This window comes from Sander vitreus, chromosome 7 (genome assembly GCF_031162955.1).
Source record: "Sander vitreus isolate 19-12246 chromosome 7, sanVit1, whole genome shotgun sequence".
NCBI lineage: Eukaryota > Metazoa > Chordata > Actinopteri > Perciformes > Percidae > Sander > Sander vitreus.
Genome location: NC_135861.1, coordinates 15,701,132 through 15,717,157, shown reverse-complemented (window position 1 = coordinate 15,717,157; position 16,026 = coordinate 15,701,132). Strand labels below are relative to the sequence as shown.

Sequence of the window (16,026 nt, the reverse complement as noted above, 5' to 3'; positions counted from 1 at the left end):
GAAATCAACATCCAGCATCTGGTATCATAAATTGCTTGTGTATTCACACAAGATATAACCACAGTCCTAGATTACTACCCTTTCTGTGTACATTCTCATTTGGCTTGTTAGGAGAGCGACAAAGTGTAAAACGCTTACAATACTGTAGCCAGGATTCATAAGTTTCAAACTGTTTTTCTTCCCCTCATATACTGTAGGACTTATTGTTTCACTGTACTTCATCTAAATGGACTTCAGTATGTCAGCACTGGTGCACACAGTCCACCTTCAGAAATCTCACTTTGTGCTCTTAATCTGTCTCTTGATCCCTATCTACCTCTAATGTATGATCTGTGACATTATTCCACTGTCTCATCTGATCTCTGACATTTTTTTTCCTTTGCCTTAATTCCTGCTATTGGTACACGTTGCAAATTTGAAAGTATTGGCTGATGTGCGTTGTGCCAACAAAACAAGAAAGTACACCAAAAAGTTGATGTAAGCTACCTCTATGACTGTCTTAAGTGATGAATTGACATATTTGTTCACGAAGAAGTGTCAAGACTTGAAATAATTTCTTCCTTATAGTCACATGTAACCTATCTGCAGATCTAGCTAGTTTAGTAACATCACACCTATAAACTTTATTAGAAATATTAACAATGATTTTCTCATTTGTTTATGATACAGATATGTCACATAACCTGCAACTGTTTTCAATTGAAAGTACTACCTGGTCCTGGTATGATGACCATAACCAATCAAACTTTGGGAGAGTTCAGACAAATGGACGGATGAATGGGAATTTGGAATACGTAACTTACAAACGTCAACGTCACGCTCGTTGCTAAGTTGATTGGTAAAAGGAACCGGCTGACAACTATTTAGATAGTGAGATGGAGGGTGTTTGGCGGCATGCTCAAAACACACGGAGGATGGACCGTAGTGGAAGTATCTGTAGGTAAGCGGAGTTGGCTTCTATTATAAAGCCATTAAAGTGAACATATTGTGGGAAAGCAGTTGATCTTATAGTGAGAAACGGTCATGTAGCTTACTAACTGTATTGCCCGTTAGTGCCACCGATAATCTGTGCTACTTTTAAAAGTTGTGCTGCATTATTTGAACGATTCACTTAAAAGTAATTTAGTTCTAAGTAAAATGAGACAAATTAGCATTTTGGTTGGTGTTTAAAAGTGTTAGCGTGGGTGACGTTAAACGTGAATACGTGTGTGTCAGGAAAAGATTAACTTTAGCTGACGTGAGCTAGCTACTGTTTAGCGTTGAAATATGAGCCTAATTTGTTGTTTAGCGTTAACGTTTAATTTCAGTCAGTTATTGGGCAACCGTCTGCACACTGTTTAACGTTAGCATTCAACGTGAAACTCAACTGTCATTAATTACACATTCTGGACATAGCTAGCTAGCTAGCTAGCATAACTAAGTTGAGTGGTGACTAACTTTTTGCAACAGATGGATTTCCGACACCACGTAAACACAAACTGCTGTTGACGGATTCATCCATATTTTGGGGGGGGGGATGGTTTGGCAGTTAGCGAACCTGTCCTAATCGTTCTCTTAATAGTCCATGGTCCTAACCTATCTCTATCCCTCTAACGTATCCCATCTTCAGCATTTGTATGTACTGTAACGTTACAGTGTGCTCTTTTCGTAGAGCTACCGTTAACGTTAGCCGTGTGGAGTTTACCGATGTTTTTTTAAATGGTGGTCGGGTTAACAGTAAACCAGTTCTGTCCTTAGCTTCCCACATGCCATTGCTAGTTCCATAAACCATGGTCATATTATATGATTTTATTTATTTTTTTGGGAGAGATTTAACACAAAATTAAGACTTTGACTTGCCCGATTTAGGACTAGAAATCAGAAGTTTTGACCTCCCGTAAATCCAGGTGTTATAAAATAAAGTTTCACACTTTGACTATTATACTAGCTATTCATTGAATGATTGTGGCCTTAGCCATGTAAAAATATGCTGCTTCTGATTCAGTCACTTCCCTTTTCATTACAGGCGTTTTATAAATGGCTCTTGCAGATTTGGTCCAAGGTGTAATTATCGACATGAATGGCCAGTTTTACCGTCATCCCAAATATGTAGGTACTTTCAGAAAGGTGGATGCTGGTATGGTGATCGCTGTAGGTAAGATGTGGGGTGTGTGTGTGTGTGTTGTTTGTTTTTTTTGTCTCTTTCTCCCCCCCTTATTTCATTCCACCGCTCAGTTGTATGGAACTGAATGAAAGAAGATGCCATGCACGCAGATTACCTTATTCAATATTTTTCACCACTAGGTATCTTCATGTCCTTCAACCTGAAGTGGATGCAGGTAGAAGAGGTTCAGTGCCTACCGTTTCCTCCTCCCGTGTGGTTTATACTCTGCCTGACAGAAGAGGCTCAGAGCCTGCTTTTCTGCAGGCTCGGGTGACGTCTACGCAGGAATGCAGCAGATCACAATTGGTGGATAATATTTCAAATCCTCAACACAGCATTGGGCACCTGGCAACAGATATTGCTGAGGAACAATCACAAGGTATTGGGTGTTTTCATGGGTGACAATGACTCTGCTCAGCATTTCTTTATACTTCACTTACTTTTCCTATACAGATATGAACACTCCCCGCACTGCTTCTTGGGAGTTGGTCCAGAGCTCAGAAGTTGCTCAAGCATGTGCATGTGATGGAAGAAATGACCAGGTTAGCTTAATTTTAAGTGATCTTTTTTTACGGGGCAGATTGGTGAATAAAACAAAGTTGAACCCAGGATAGGTTATACTGACCACAAAGTTTCTGTGTTCAGGAGATTTCTTCCAGTGATACGACAGAGGATGGTGCCGCTGCTGCGGCCTCTAGTACCCAGGGGAATATAGAGGAAATCGAGGCCTTCCTCCAGAGTAAAAATGTGACCTGTGGCATCTGCATGGACAAGGTGTATGAAAAGACAGATCCAAGAAACCACATTTTTGGAATCTTGCCAAACTGCAATCACGCCTTCTGTTTACAATGCATCACGACTTGGAGGAAAACGAAAGACCTTGGGCCGGATGTGGTAAAGTAGGTTCCAGTAATATTTGAATATATGACTGCATCTGATGACGCGTGTAAAGGAATTTGACTTGACATCAGTGTTAATGATTATTTCTCAGGAGCTGCCCACAGTGCCGAGTGAGGTCTGCCTTTTATGTGCCTAACAGACACTGGGTTGAAGGACAAGCAAAGGAAAGCCTAATTGCTGCCTTCAAAGAGAAATTCAGGTAACTTTGGAATGTTTTTTTGTCCTACCAGGGCACCGTTTCTAAAAATTGGCTTGCAATTTAAGTTTACCCTTATTTTGTATATGCCGTGTGTGTGTGTAGTACTGTACATGGGTTTCACTCATCCATCATTTTCTTCATGCGGGACATGCCACTCCAGCTTAACTTCTCAGTTCTCGTCCAGCCATCCCATGCCTTTTCAGTGATTAACTTCTGAAGTGTTGGAAAGTTATTTTTTTTAGAGTTGCATTCAAGTCGAGCAATGAAACTTGAGTGCGTTCACCGAAAGCCTAAAATATTGCATGCATATATATATAATCACACACACTATGTGATTAAACCACCTCAGCAACAATTTTTTTTTTTTAAAAAGCCACCAAAAAAATAAGTCTTAAGGTTGCAGAAATAAAAAATGGTCCAAAAGTCAGTGACAAATGTCTGGCTGAATCCAGCCAGCATCTACATACTAAAATAGCCTTTCTCCCACTATCCATAATGGGGAGGGATCGTTGAGGTGTAAAGCAATGTGATAATCTTGTCTCAACACGTTTTAACAGGAAATGCATGAATTTAAGGAGATACAAAATCTATATCGACGACGTTTTATGTTAAGATAATTATTTATCAAAGAATGGACAAAATCACTGGAGTTCTCTGTTTATTACTTACCAGTACAGTCAATTTTACAGTACAGAAAAATGACTGAATGTTGTTCACAACAGTATTTTTTTTTTTTTTTTTTATTAAAGGGAGTCAAGTTAGTTATTCGTTTCATGCGATCAGTAGCTTTTCTTATCTCTGGTCATGCCCGGCATCTCCTCCACATTATGCGCTCTGCCCTCATATATTGCAAGGTCGCTCAGCTTTCATGATTAACACATGAAATACTAAAACAGCGATTTGGATGCAAATGGTTTAACGAAGAAACCTGAAGTAAAACCGTTCTCAGCATAATTTTTCTAAAATTTTATTTACAGTATAGTTCCGGTTCTGCCAGATGTCCCTCATTTTCGGCCGATGTCCCTCACCTTCCGCGTTCTTTGTTTGCATTCTAAACTCCGGTCGATTCGGGAAACATCCTCCGAGCTAGAACTGACAATCGCACTTTTTTTTTTTTGGTAAAAATCATCATCACACACTTGACAGCCATTTTAATTCCAGAGCTCGCCTCCCTACGCGCACACGTTCCACCAAAACAAGTTCCTTCCTGAGGCTATTTTGCAGAGGCAACGGTGCTGCGTCAGGCGCTTAGCGTCGCCCAAGACAATTGTTATTGGTTTAAAGAAATGTAACGAGAGCACGTTTTTTTTTCTCCTATCCAGGAATGTTGTGTGGACTAGCCAGACCTTCCTCCGCAGCGCTGTGGAGATGGGTCTGGCAATGCGAGACTACAATACATGTGACACATTTCACAGGGCCTGCTAGACTTACCCTGATGGGTTGGATATATTGTCAAACTAGAACTGTCTTATGAATACTAAAGGTTCTACATTTGTATTGTATACAAAATGGATACATTTAATTTTAAAAAATTCTGTTGTTACATTAGTTATAGCCTTGTATATTTCCATGCAGTTTTGCCTTAAGTGTGAAGTTAAATACAAATTTGCTTAATCTTAACACAATGCTAAATTGTGTTGAGAAATGACCAAGCAACTGAAATCCCCCCCCCCCCCCCCTTTGTTCTGTCTCATCTCTCCGTGATTCCAGTAAGAGAAGATGCAGTTACTATACCCGATACAGATGCTGCCCTTTCAAAACGGAGTGCCTTTATCGGCATGACAAACATGCACGTCGCAGGTCATTTCCGGTAAATATAATCCCTGTTATATGCTATCAGGTTTCATTGCCATTGGAATGCATGAGATAATGTTTTAACTTTCCCCTTATTTGTTTTTTGCTCAACAGTATGATACAGAAGATGAAGACTACGATGGTGTAGATCTGCTTAATCTTTTCATAGCCATGACCCTTATCGGTGACGATGACGACGACGACTTTGGCTTTCCTTTTTATTTATCTGAGGAGTATGGTTTCTGAAGAGCATGGTTCCTGAGCTTTTTCGTTCGTTTTCAGTGACTGGATCCACTGAATGGGGGGTCTTAATTAAATTGGCCCCAGAAGAACACATGGCTGTGTTTTTGACCCTTCTGTCAGTATTGAAACCTCTTCAGTAGTAACTGTGATCAAGATCCGGGATGTCAACCATGCACCATGGAGGGCCCAGTGTTTTGGGGTTTTGAGGGCCCAGTGTGTTGGGGTTTTAAATTGCAGTCCGACTACAGCTGGTGATTTTACTGACTAGCACTCTTTCAACCAGAGAGGAGCTAACTTGTGAAATCGCCTGCTACATTCTGTTTGGAATTGAGGACGTGTACACTCGGCTCTCTGCGGCACATGGTTTGTTGCTCCAGTTCTATATGTAAGCATCCCAGATGTGATGCATCTTTAATCTGTCTAATTATCTTGTGGTTAATCTGTGGCTATCTAGTTTTGGATTTATTTCACTCCAGTGGCCATAGTTCTTTAAACATGATTGTTAATTTTCCCTTTACCTAATGATTAACGGGAGTGCTCAATTCTGACTTCTGAGCAATTTGCACCATTTTGATATTTTAAAGTGTGTGGATGGTAGTTTTAATTGTCTATAGATAAAAAGTATGCTGTACCCTTCTTGCTAATGTCTACTACTTATGATACCTGCCTCAAGTGATAGTCATGAGACCCTTTTTCTAGTTTTGGTAAGAATATGGAATGTGTAAGATTTTATTTCTTTTTAAACAAGTTGTACTTGTACACAGAAAATAAAACATTGCTTCACACTCTGTCTCTAAAAAGGCGTGTCTTGCTTTTCACTAACTTTTTTTTCTTTTTTTTCTGATTTGTAAGGTTTAATTTTAGAGGTTAGAATCTATTGCTTCAAGTTCTGAGTTTTACCAAGAATTTCTAGTTTTACCCTGTTTCTACCAGTCTATGGTTTTACCACTAGGTGGCGGTGTGGCGCAAAAACGTGGTGAAATGAAATTACACTTGCGAAGAAGAAATGTAAACAAAACTGGCGGGGTGGCCGGGCAGTGGCAGGCTATTACGGTACTTGACCCGATAGTATGGACGCAGGTATGTTTCTGAGTCGGTTCGACGGGCAGTCGAAGCTGCTGGTCCGGTCGCTTTGTGGAACCTCCGGAGCCCACAGAGCCCTGGGCGTCTTCCACAGGCAGCAGAAAGCCAACCCTGAAATGTCACTGTCTAACCTCATGGAAACCCTGTGTCAAGACGAAATAACTTGTCCAGATACTAAAACTCAGCCACTAACGGTGTAAGTAAAAGGTTACATTTCCGTAAAATAAATGTTAACGTTAATTTATTTTTAAATTCGTACAAGTCACTGGAGAGAACGTGTTTTCTTAAAGGACAGTAAAGTTTCTTTCTGCCAGAATTTACCCTAGAAACAACTCCAGGACGTTATTTATTAACAGTTGACAAGTGTAGCACCTTGGGTGTACAGTTATTCAAGTGTAGTTCTTTATAATGGCAAACTCACAAATTAAACCATATGAGATATAGATATACACACACACACACATTTCATATGTATAGCATGGAAATGTGTTAAATAAAATGGTGATACCGTTGTGGCATGCCAGATATTTGTATTTTCCATGTTCTACTACTTAAACTCTCCCTGCGTTTCAGAGAAAAATATTGTTTTTACTTCACAGTATTTTTAGTGACGACTATTTACTTCAACTTAAGTATGAAATGATAATCTTCAGATATGCACCAGATAAGTGCTAAATTAAGTCCATAAATGCCAACCTAAGACAAACTGGACATCTACCATAATATGTCATATCACATACCCGTGCCTATTCCTCTAACATTTTATTTCCTCAACTATTCTAGTAAACCCCTGGTGTGCCTGTTTCCAGCATTATTCAAACAAAATCTGCTGTCCTTCATCTATCTGGTCCAATCGGTTCTTCCCCAGACCACTGTCCTCCATCTTCTGAAATGCCTCAGCCAGGACCTTCATCCAAGCCCCTGGGTCACTGCTCTGGTTAGACAGCTGGAAAGAAACCTGGGGGCCCACAATGAAGATCCTCTGTATACTACACTGTGCTGCCAGAGACTCAAGGAGCTTTCACAGCGTTTGGTTGGTTCTGGTGAGAGTGAAGGATGGGCCAAGTGCTTCAGAGATCAACCAGTAGAATCTGAATCTCAGAGTGCATCTTGTTTATCAGAGCTGGGTACACAACGGAAAAGAAAGGGCAGCTTTGTCACTCTGGACTCTGATGGTGAGGAAACAGGACAGCAGAGTAAACGGATAAAGATGAATCTCTGTGGTAGTGAATGTCTCGATGCTGAAGAACCGAGCGCAAAAGCAGAGGCATCAGGAAGATTAGGAAGTGATGCTCCAGCAGAAACTCCTGAAGAACTGCAGCCAGCACCAGACAGTTCATGTGATGCCCTGCCTGAACATATAAAGGTAGGGACACTGTGGCAGGACAGGCTTTATCTGTCCTGTCTACACTGAAATGTATCATCCAATTTGATTTCTTTCCGAATTTCCAAATGACTGGAGACCCTGATAGCGAGTTTCCACAGGGATTAAATGAGGTGTACTAACAGACCATTGTATTTATTTGTATCACACAGTTTACAGTTACAATTGGAATAACAAAACTGTCTATTTTTGTGTTTATATAGGTCTCGGTTCTTCAAATAAAAGAATTACTAGAAAGTCAGACAGAGGTAAGAAAAAGGTCTTCTTTCTTCTAGCCAGCACAGTTATCACAGACCGAGAGTGACCTTTGTTATTACTATAGTTTGTCTGTTTGCAGTGGGACCAGAGCTCCATGGAGGTGTTCAAAGTGCTGAACGACTGTGACCCCGGCCAAGTATGTCCTCAACATAGTATAGATTACTTTTTGTTAATAGATTATCCCCCCAGTAACACTAGTTACAGTGCCTTGCAAAAGTATTCACCCCCTTGGCTTTTTACCTATTTTGTTACATTACAGCCTTTAGTTCAATGTTTTTTTTAATCTGAATTTTATGTGATGGATCAGAACACAATAGTCTAAGTTGGTGAAGTGAGAAAAATATATACATTGAACTATTTTTTAGAAATAAAAAACAGAAAAAGTAACTATTCACCCCCCTAAAGTCAATACTTTGTAGAGCTACCTTTTGCGGCAATCACAGCTCCAAGTGGCTTTGGATAAGTCTCTATGAGCTTGCCACATCTTACCACTGGGATTTTTGCCCATTCCTCCTTGCAAAACTGCTCCAGCTCCTTCAAGTTGGATGGGTTGCGCTTGTGAACAGAAATCTTTAAGTCTGACCACAGATTTTCTATTGGATTGAGGTCTGGGCTTTGATTAGGCCATTCCAACACATTTACGCGTTTCCCCTTAAACCACTCAAGTTGCTTTAGCAGTGTGTTTGGGGTCATTGTCCCGCTGGAAGGTGAACCTCTGTCCTTGCCTCAAATCACACACAGAGTGGTACAGGTTTTGCTCAAGAACATCCCTGTATTTGGCAGCATCCATCTTTCCCTCAACTCTGACCAGTTTCCCTGTCCCGGCTGCTGAAAAACATCCCCACAGCATGATGCTGCCACCACCATGTTTCACTGTGGGGATGGTGTTCTTTGGGTGATGTGATGTGTTGGGTTTGCGCCAGACATAGCGTTTTCTTTGATGGCCGAAAAGTTAAATTTTAGTCTCATTAGACCAGCGCACCTTCCTCCATTTTGGGAGTCTCCCACATGCCTTTTCGCAAACTCAAAACGTGCCATTTAGTTTTTTGCTGAAAGTAATGGCTTTCTTCTGGCCACTCTGCCATAAAGCCCAACTCTATGGAGCGTACGGCTTGTTGTCGTCCTATGTACAGATACTCCAGTCTCCGCTGTGGAACTCTGCAGCTCCTCCAGGGTTACCTTAGGTCTCTGTGCTGCCTCTCTGATTAATGCCCTCCTTGCCCGGTCCGTGAGTTTTGGTGGGCGGCCGTCTCTTGGCAGGTTTGCTGTTGTGCCATGTTCTTTCCATTTGGTTATGATAGATTTGATGGTGCTCCTGGTGATCATCAAATATTTGGATATTTTTTATAACCTAAACCTGACTTGTACTTCTCAACAACATTGTCCCTTACTTGTTTGGAGAGTTCCTTGGTCTTCATGGCAGCGTTTGGTTAGTGGTGCCTCTTGCTTAGGTGTTGCAGCCTCTGGGGCCTTTCAAAAAAGGTGTGTATATGTAACGACAGATCATGTGACACTTAGATTGCACACAGGTGGACATCATTTCACTAATTATGTGACTTCTGAAGGTAATTGGTTGCACCAGAGCTTTTTATGGGCTTCGTAACAAAGGGGGTGAATACATACGCACATGCCAATTTTCAGTTTTTTATTTCTTAAAAATAGTTTTATGTATATATTTTTCTCATTTCACTTCACCAACTTAGACTATTGTGTTCTGATCCATCACATAAAATTCAGATTAAAAAAACATTGAACTAAAGGCTGTAATGTAACAAAATAGGTAAAAAGCCAAGGGGGGGTGAATACTTTTGCAAGGCACTGTAAGTGTAAAATGCACTATATTTAAAGGTGTTTGTAATATTTTATCCACCCCATTATTGTACATGGGGAAACAAAATATTAGATACATCTTTTAATGTACTGTTATACAACGGCAATATAAATACAGGCTCAGAAATTATAATGTAGTCGAGTAAACATCCCAACAAAAATTGAGCATAAGTTTTACAAAGGTAGCAGCTATTGCAGAACTATTATATAAAATTGTACAGATGTCACTGAATCTATAGCAACTCTAATTTAAGAAATAAAGTGGAGAAACAGACTAAGATTATTAATTATTACCGTAGTTACCACTGGTTAGTTTAGCTTGTTGTGCTTTACTGCTGCACTCAGCTAAAGAAAAATACCCTATAGACCAATCAGGGAGCTTACTGAACCACTCATGTTATACATTTGCTTGCTGATGGGCGATGAAAGGACTAATCCCACATCTCTACCTCTCCTGTTTAGGTGGAGGTGTTATGCAGCATGCTGAATTTCCCTGACTTACTGGAGCAGACTCTGTCTAAACTGTGCAGCAGTATTTTGGGTCCCTCTCCTGACTTCAGCTACAGCACGGCAGCAACACTCATCAAGAGCCTCCTGCTGCAGAAGGTCCATCACTGAATATGCAAAGGATGCAAAATGTGTCATTGTGTTTGATACTGACAGGATATTGTTTTACTGCAGGTCCTGTTCCTGTCAGAACCGGCCTCCAGATGTCTAGTCACTGCAGTGATGTCACTGTGTAGCCACTATCCCAGACCAATGTGCCACGTTCTGATCGGACCAGTTCTAGAGGAAAAGAGCATAGGTGAGGAACGGTGTGAGCTATGACTGAGCGCAGCAATCTCTTAATTAACATTTCCTGTCTCAGGGGGGTCAGAGTTACAGAGCATCTGACATGGATTCACTGTCCTGGTCCAGTTACATAGAAAAGGATGCTTTGATGTTATGACCTTGTTCCTCATGCCTGTACATCAATGAATCCTCTATTTTGAACTTTGCTTTGTTTTCAGGGAATCCACAGGCTGAGCTGCTGAACAGACTGATAGAAGGCTGCCTGGATTCCCATTACAGACTGCTGGTGCTTCAGTAAGATACAACATTTAAATTGTGTATTTACTGCTGTAATATGTCAAGAAGCACAAAATAATAGTGGACTCATATGGTTATTAGTTGCTGATGCAGTCTTTTACCTCTTTGTCCCCAGAATGACATTCAAAATAGCGTGGAATGAGGCCGTGCTCTCCATTATCCACAGCTTGCTAGACTCCAAGGTAAGATAAATGTTTATTCATGGGAAAAGTGCTACAAGGCCACTTAGTCATAATATTCACTGTTATTGAGGTGCCTGTTTCATTTTTATTTTTTCCAGCCTGACTTGAGTGAAGAACTTTTCTCACAGTTTACCGAACAGCTCGTCAGCAAGGGTCCTCAATTCACGAAGTCTGTGAAGTTTGCAAAGATGATGCTAACAGTCCTCACTAAATATAGCAGTTATGTAAGTTTGTACATGCACATCATGTATAATGGCTGAACAGTGGATGAAATAGTATTTGTAATCTTTCTGCATGTGTAACAATCTGTTTTTCCAGGTGACGGCTGCACACAAACACTCCCTGCATGGTTGCCTGATATTAAATGAGACCTTCCTGAAAAAGTCTCTCCAAGCTGCTTTGAAAAGAATCACACACACATGAAGTTTTTTCTGACCTAATGCATGTTAATAAAACTGTTTAAATAAGTCATTGTGTACTTATTGGCAATATTTTGACTTAAAAGAATGAAGCACCTCAACTATATTTACTCAAGTACTTTTTTAAAATACAATTTTGAGGTCCTTGACTGTAATACTTCCATTTAATGTCCCTTAAACTCCTACTTCACTACATTTCATAGAGAAATATTGTACTTTTTACTATACAATTACTGTATTTGAGAGCTATAGTGACTAGTTACCCTGCAGATTCAGATTTTACACACAAAATGTGATCATCTTGTAAAATATGATGCATGGTTATATATTATGCTGTTAATAGTGTATAACGTGATTGGAATTGTTTCCACCTCACCCTTCAACACTGAAATCCTGCTGATATGTTAAGGCATCTGTATTACGTAATATATTGTTTGTAATAATACAACACTGACAAACGATTCACGGATACTTTTAATTTGAATACATAATTTTTCTGATAATGCTTCTGTGCTGTTCTTTAAGAGTTTGAATGCAGGATTCTAACTTGTATGGAATATATTTAAATTGAGGGTTAGGGTTTTACTATTTTATTTTACATTTTCTTTTCATTAAAAAAATACTTCTACCATAAATATACATATCAGTAGTATGCCTGGCTTTTAAATACACAGCTTTATTGTAGTATTATAGCTTAAAAAAAAAAGACAGGATCTTTTGAACTTTATTTTATTGGGAGCCTTTACATTTAGTCAATACAGTCTACAAATCTTTTTTTGACTATGTATTATGTTGAGCACAGCAAACATACATTGTCATAAAAATACTAATCAGACAGCAATTATATTTAAACAAATTAGAAACATCAAATAAGTGACACGTGTAAACAATATTCTACAAAGTAATTATTTGTATATTATATATATATATATTAATGTATGTGTGTAGTATTAAAAAAACAAAAACGTAATTTGCGCTTTTTGATGACGTCAGCAAAAGGCAGCCTTTATCTTGCGTAACTTCCGCTTGCACTTCCTTTTCATCGTAGCGAGACGGGAGGGACTAGCCGCTAAAATGAGGTTAGACCCATTTTAACTAAAAAATGTCAAAACATAATCTGTTTCCACATTCAAACAGAGTTGTATTACCCTTCTCAGCTTGTAGTTTTGTTATTTATGCGGCAGTTATGTTATCTAGTACAATTATTTAGAATTGGGTGAAGCAAAGTGTCTGGTATGGGACCGGTTCATCTGCCGCTGTAACGTTAGAATCACTACGCTGAGTTTTAGATGTAATCCACCGTCATCAACACATATAAAACGTGTTTTTGAAAACAATCAAGCATCGGATGTATACATTAGCTCTCCTAGATAATATTTAATGCAATCTTTCCAAACTTCGTACCTGTTTTTATGAATGTTTAGTTGCCGTCATAGACCAATGGAAGTAACTGGGTTCATGGAGGTGTTTAGATAATTAACTTTAACGTGTTTTGTGACTTCTTTATTTAACAGTAAGGTATCCAGGGATACGTTGTATGAAGCTGTGAAGGAGGTCCTGCAGGGCTCTCTGACCAAGCCAAGGAAGTAAGTTAATAATATGGGGAAAGCTGGTAAACCTGTGGCACTTTAGATAAAATGCACAAATGGGATACCGTGTAACGTTATAAACTGTCTGTTTGTAGGTTTACGGAGTCGGTGGAGCTGCAGATCAGCTTGAAAAACTATGATCCCCAGAAGGACAAGCGTTTCTCCGGCACTGTCAGGTTCGACCTTTTACTGTTTCACCCGACCTTTTCCCTGTGTGCTTCCAGCCCTGTCTAAGTATTAAAACAGCCTGTTATATGGCAAGTAGTTGCTAAAATCTCAAAAGTAAAAAAATACAAATCCAGACAGGCCAGGGGCAGACATGGAGAAGTACTCTGGGTAGTCTGACTGAGCTGACCCAGCCTTGCTGGTGGAGGTGAAGCAGGCGGACCCCTACCCTGGGTCTTAAAACATGAGGGGAGGCTTTGAGTGGCTGAGCTGTAAGTTCATGTCCTCAAGCCGACCAATTTACAAATTATGTTACCAAAGAGGTCAGCTGGACACCGGCCACTGTGGTGGTATGGGTAAGACTCTTTCTATTACACAGTAAATGAGGAAGGTGTCATTTGGTAATGGCAGAGTATGAGTTTCAATGTCGTATTTTAGACACGTAAACACAAAATGAATTGCATCTAGTTTCCAGTTGATTTACAAAACCAGTTTATAAACTGGAATGATAATTTCATAAATGTCTTGGCCTGTATTGCATAATGTATCCATTTATAGTGCGTTCCATTTGTACTCAGATTTTCCAAGCTCCAAGTCAGAAAACTTGGAACTCGGGCAATCACCGTGTACCCTGAGCTAAAAATCCAACATGGCTGCTCCATGCATCAACAGTTGTGATAGCTGTAGTAACATAGTTATAAGCACTTCTGTGTTATTTGTCTCACTGAATCAGTCATACATGTAATGCTTTCCATATTCTCTTTGGACAATGTTATGTGGTTTGTGTGCACAAAGACAGCATAATGTGTTCTAAACTGGTATTGCTAACAATCATTAACCTGGCTAAAGCTAATGAAAACAATGAAAATGTGACTTTCGCATTCAACTCGGGCGTGACGCCGTTCCCAGCTTCGGCTTCAGAGTTCCGACGTAAATGGAACGCACCATTATACCAGCATGTTGCACACTATGCAGAAGTTTTCTCTCAACCATACCCTGCCTTACATCCAACTGATGCCCCTTTGACGTGGGGTCTGGGGCAGTGTCTCTAACTGCTTTGTTAATCTGCAGGCTGAAGAGTCTCCCCAGGCCCAAATTCTCTGTCTGCATCCTGGGAGACCAGCAGCACTGTGACGAGGCCAAAGCCGCTGAGCTGCCACACATGGACATCGAGGCTCTCAAGAAGCTCAACAAGAACAAGAAGATGGTCAAGAAGCTCGGTACGAAGTTGGCATCATGACCCACGAGACACCTGATTTGTGACGATTGCAGTCTGACAGGATTTTTTTTTTTTTTTTTAATTGTCTTGTTTCCAATTGCCCTCCTCTAGCCAAGAAGTATGATGCCTTCCTGGCCTCTGAGTCTCTGATCAAGCAGATCCCTCGTATCCTGGGTCCTGGGCTGAACAAGGCCGGCAAGTTCCCCTCCCTGCTCACCCACAACGAGAACCTGAACACCAAGGTGGATGAGGTCAAATCCACCATCAAATTCCAGATGAAGAAGGTACGCTCAGCAGTACTAAAATTAAATAAAAAAAAAATTAAAAATCATGCTACTTTACTGATTGTTACCTAACTGTTAATCTTTAAACACTGAGGTTATATTGAAGAAATTGGTTGTTGGGTTACTGAATAATATATTATCTTTGCTTTGTGCTGTAGGTGCTCTGTCTGGCTGTGGCTGTAGGACATGTGAAGATGACAGAGGATGAGCTTGTGTACAACATCCACCTGGCTGTCAACTTCCTGGTGTCTCTGCTGAAGAAGAACTGGCAGAACGTGCGTGCCCTCTACGTCAAGAGCACCATGGGCAAACCCCAACGCCTCTACTAAAGGACAGCTTTTCTATTAATAAAAATGTGGATATGGCTCCAAAGTTGACTGTTTTTGGGAGTTTTTGTAATCAACATCTTTAATATTTTGAGGTTAGGGTACTTGGTAATGAAATTCGTTGTTCATAGTTTACTCTAATCATTTTGCAAACATGAACTTACTTAAATCATTAATCGAATATTAGGCTTCTATTACTGTCTATGAATCACTCAGTTTTGAAGAAATGATGGATGGAAAGAAACTAATACAGAAGAATGCTACATAGGAACAAAAAGTCAACAAGTAGCTCTTTTCCCTGTTTTAAGCAGTATAATAAATGATAGAGCCTTGCTTATTTCTTATGTTAATCCTGACAACAAAATTGTGCTTTACTTTTTCAAACATGCATGTGGGTTTTCCCATTTTCAGTACTTTTACAAATGTATGTTAAAATCTATTCTACGGTTGACCAGTGGATTTAACACGACATAGATAAAAAAAAAAATGTGTGTATGTATATATATATATATATAGTGCTATTGATCCTAGTATTAGTATCGCTGCTTTGGATATCAATACTACTAAGATCAGCCCATCCCTAGTTCAGTGGCATCTAAAGGTCTGACATGTTGACCAAATGGAGCCCCCTCTATGTTCTTGATACAGAAGAATCCCTCAAATTGTAATTATTAACTAGAGACGTTTCTTGAAGTAATCAAACTTGTCTGGCCAACACCGTCCTAGTGGTCTGGATGTGTCCCAAAGCAGGTCTAATATTGTACTTGTACTGTAATTACATGGATAATATAAAAAGTAATAACCCTGCTGATGACAATGGGATCCAGCTGACCTGATCAGTGGGAGACTACAGTAGTGTAATCCGTAAACACTATTGTACGCCCCTTTGTGTCACGTTTGTGTACAGTAAAGGTATATA

At 39.9% G+C, this 16,026-nt stretch overlaps 3 protein-coding genes across 4 annotated transcripts; all 3 read left to right on the top strand.

Annotated features, from left to right (window-relative positions):
* Nucleotides 1-785: 785 nt before the first annotated feature.
* mkrn4 (makorin, ring finger protein, 4) lies at nucleotides 786-5,309 on the top strand. Of its 2 annotated transcripts, XM_078254903.1 has the most exons (8): nucleotides 809-940; nucleotides 2,006-2,134; nucleotides 2,284-2,522; nucleotides 2,597-2,685; nucleotides 2,789-3,042; nucleotides 3,135-3,242; nucleotides 4,953-5,052; nucleotides 5,151-5,309. In XM_078254903.1, the coding sequence occupies exons 1-8, from the start codon at nucleotides 876-878 to the stop codon at nucleotides 5,280-5,282; spliced, it is 1,116 nt and encodes a 371-aa protein (XP_078111029.1). In that variant the 5' UTR covers nucleotides 809-875; the 3' UTR covers nucleotides 5,283-5,309. The 2 variants fall into 2 exon arrangements, with proteins under 2 accessions (XP_078111030.1, XP_078111029.1); XM_078254904.1 differs by lacking the exons at nucleotides 4,953-5,052; nucleotides 5,151-5,309 and adding an exon at nucleotides 4,565-4,942 and having other exon boundaries at nucleotides 786-940.
* Nucleotides 5,310-6,285: 976 nt separating this feature from the next.
* Nucleotides 6,286-11,987, top strand: fance (FA complementation group E). Its single transcript, XM_078254898.1, has 10 exons — nucleotides 6,286-6,558; nucleotides 7,146-7,728; nucleotides 7,950-7,994; nucleotides 8,084-8,140; nucleotides 10,297-10,440; nucleotides 10,516-10,639; nucleotides 10,845-10,920; nucleotides 11,039-11,105; nucleotides 11,204-11,329; nucleotides 11,424-11,987. The coding sequence occupies exons 1-10, from the start codon at nucleotides 6,350-6,352 to the stop codon at nucleotides 11,526-11,528; spliced, it is 1,536 nt and encodes a 511-aa protein (XP_078111024.1). The 5' UTR covers nucleotides 6,286-6,349; the 3' UTR covers nucleotides 11,529-11,987.
* A 536-nt stretch (nucleotides 11,988-12,523) lies between these two features.
* rpl10a (ribosomal protein L10a) lies at nucleotides 12,524-15,153 on the top strand. The gene is made up of 6 exons (XM_078254897.1): nucleotides 12,524-12,603; nucleotides 13,039-13,110; nucleotides 13,209-13,289; nucleotides 14,350-14,498; nucleotides 14,609-14,781; nucleotides 14,940-15,153. The coding sequence occupies exons 1-6, from the start codon at nucleotides 12,599-12,601 to the stop codon at nucleotides 15,108-15,110; spliced, it is 651 nt and encodes a 216-aa protein (XP_078111023.1). The 5' UTR covers nucleotides 12,524-12,598; the 3' UTR covers nucleotides 15,111-15,153.
* Nucleotides 15,154-16,026: the final 873 nt, after the last annotated feature.

What these genes read in the sequence shown, in the direction of transcription:
- rpl10a (XM_078254897.1), top strand. An exon ending in CGTTTCTCCGGCACTGTCAG is followed by an intron (nt 13,290 to 14,349) that starts GTTCGACCTTTT and finishes GTTAATCTGCAG; the next exon opens with GCTGAAGAGTCTCCCCAGGC. An exon ending in GAAGATGGTCAAGAAGCTCG is followed by an intron (nt 14,499 to 14,608) that starts GTACGAAGTTGG and finishes GCCCTCCTCTAG; the next exon opens with CCAAGAAGTATGATGCCTTC.
- fance (XM_078254898.1), top strand. Translation starts at nt 6,350, where the DNA reads ATGGACGCAGGTATGTTTCTGAGTCGGTTCGACGGGCAGTCGAAGCTG. An exon ending in TACTAGAAAGTCAGACAGAG is followed by an intron (nt 7,995 to 8,083) that starts GTAAGAAAAAGG and finishes GTCTGTTTGCAG; the next exon opens with TGGGACCAGAGCTCCATGGA. An exon ending in ACGACTGTGACCCCGGCCAA is followed by an intron (nt 8,141 to 10,296) that starts GTATGTCCTCAA and finishes TCTCCTGTTTAG; the next exon opens with GTGGAGGTGTTATGCAGCAT.
- mkrn4 (XM_078254903.1), top strand. Translation starts at nt 876, where the DNA reads ATGGAGGGTGTTTGGCGGCATGCTCAAAACACACGGAGGATGGACCGT. An exon ending in TGCTGAGGAACAATCACAAG is followed by an intron (nt 2,523 to 2,596) that starts GTATTGGGTGTT and finishes TTTCCTATACAG; the next exon opens with ATATGAACACTCCCCGCACT. An exon ending in CACGTCGCAGGTCATTTCCG is followed by an intron (nt 5,053 to 5,150) that starts GTAAATATAATC and finishes TTTGCTCAACAG; the next exon opens with TATGATACAGAAGATGAAGA.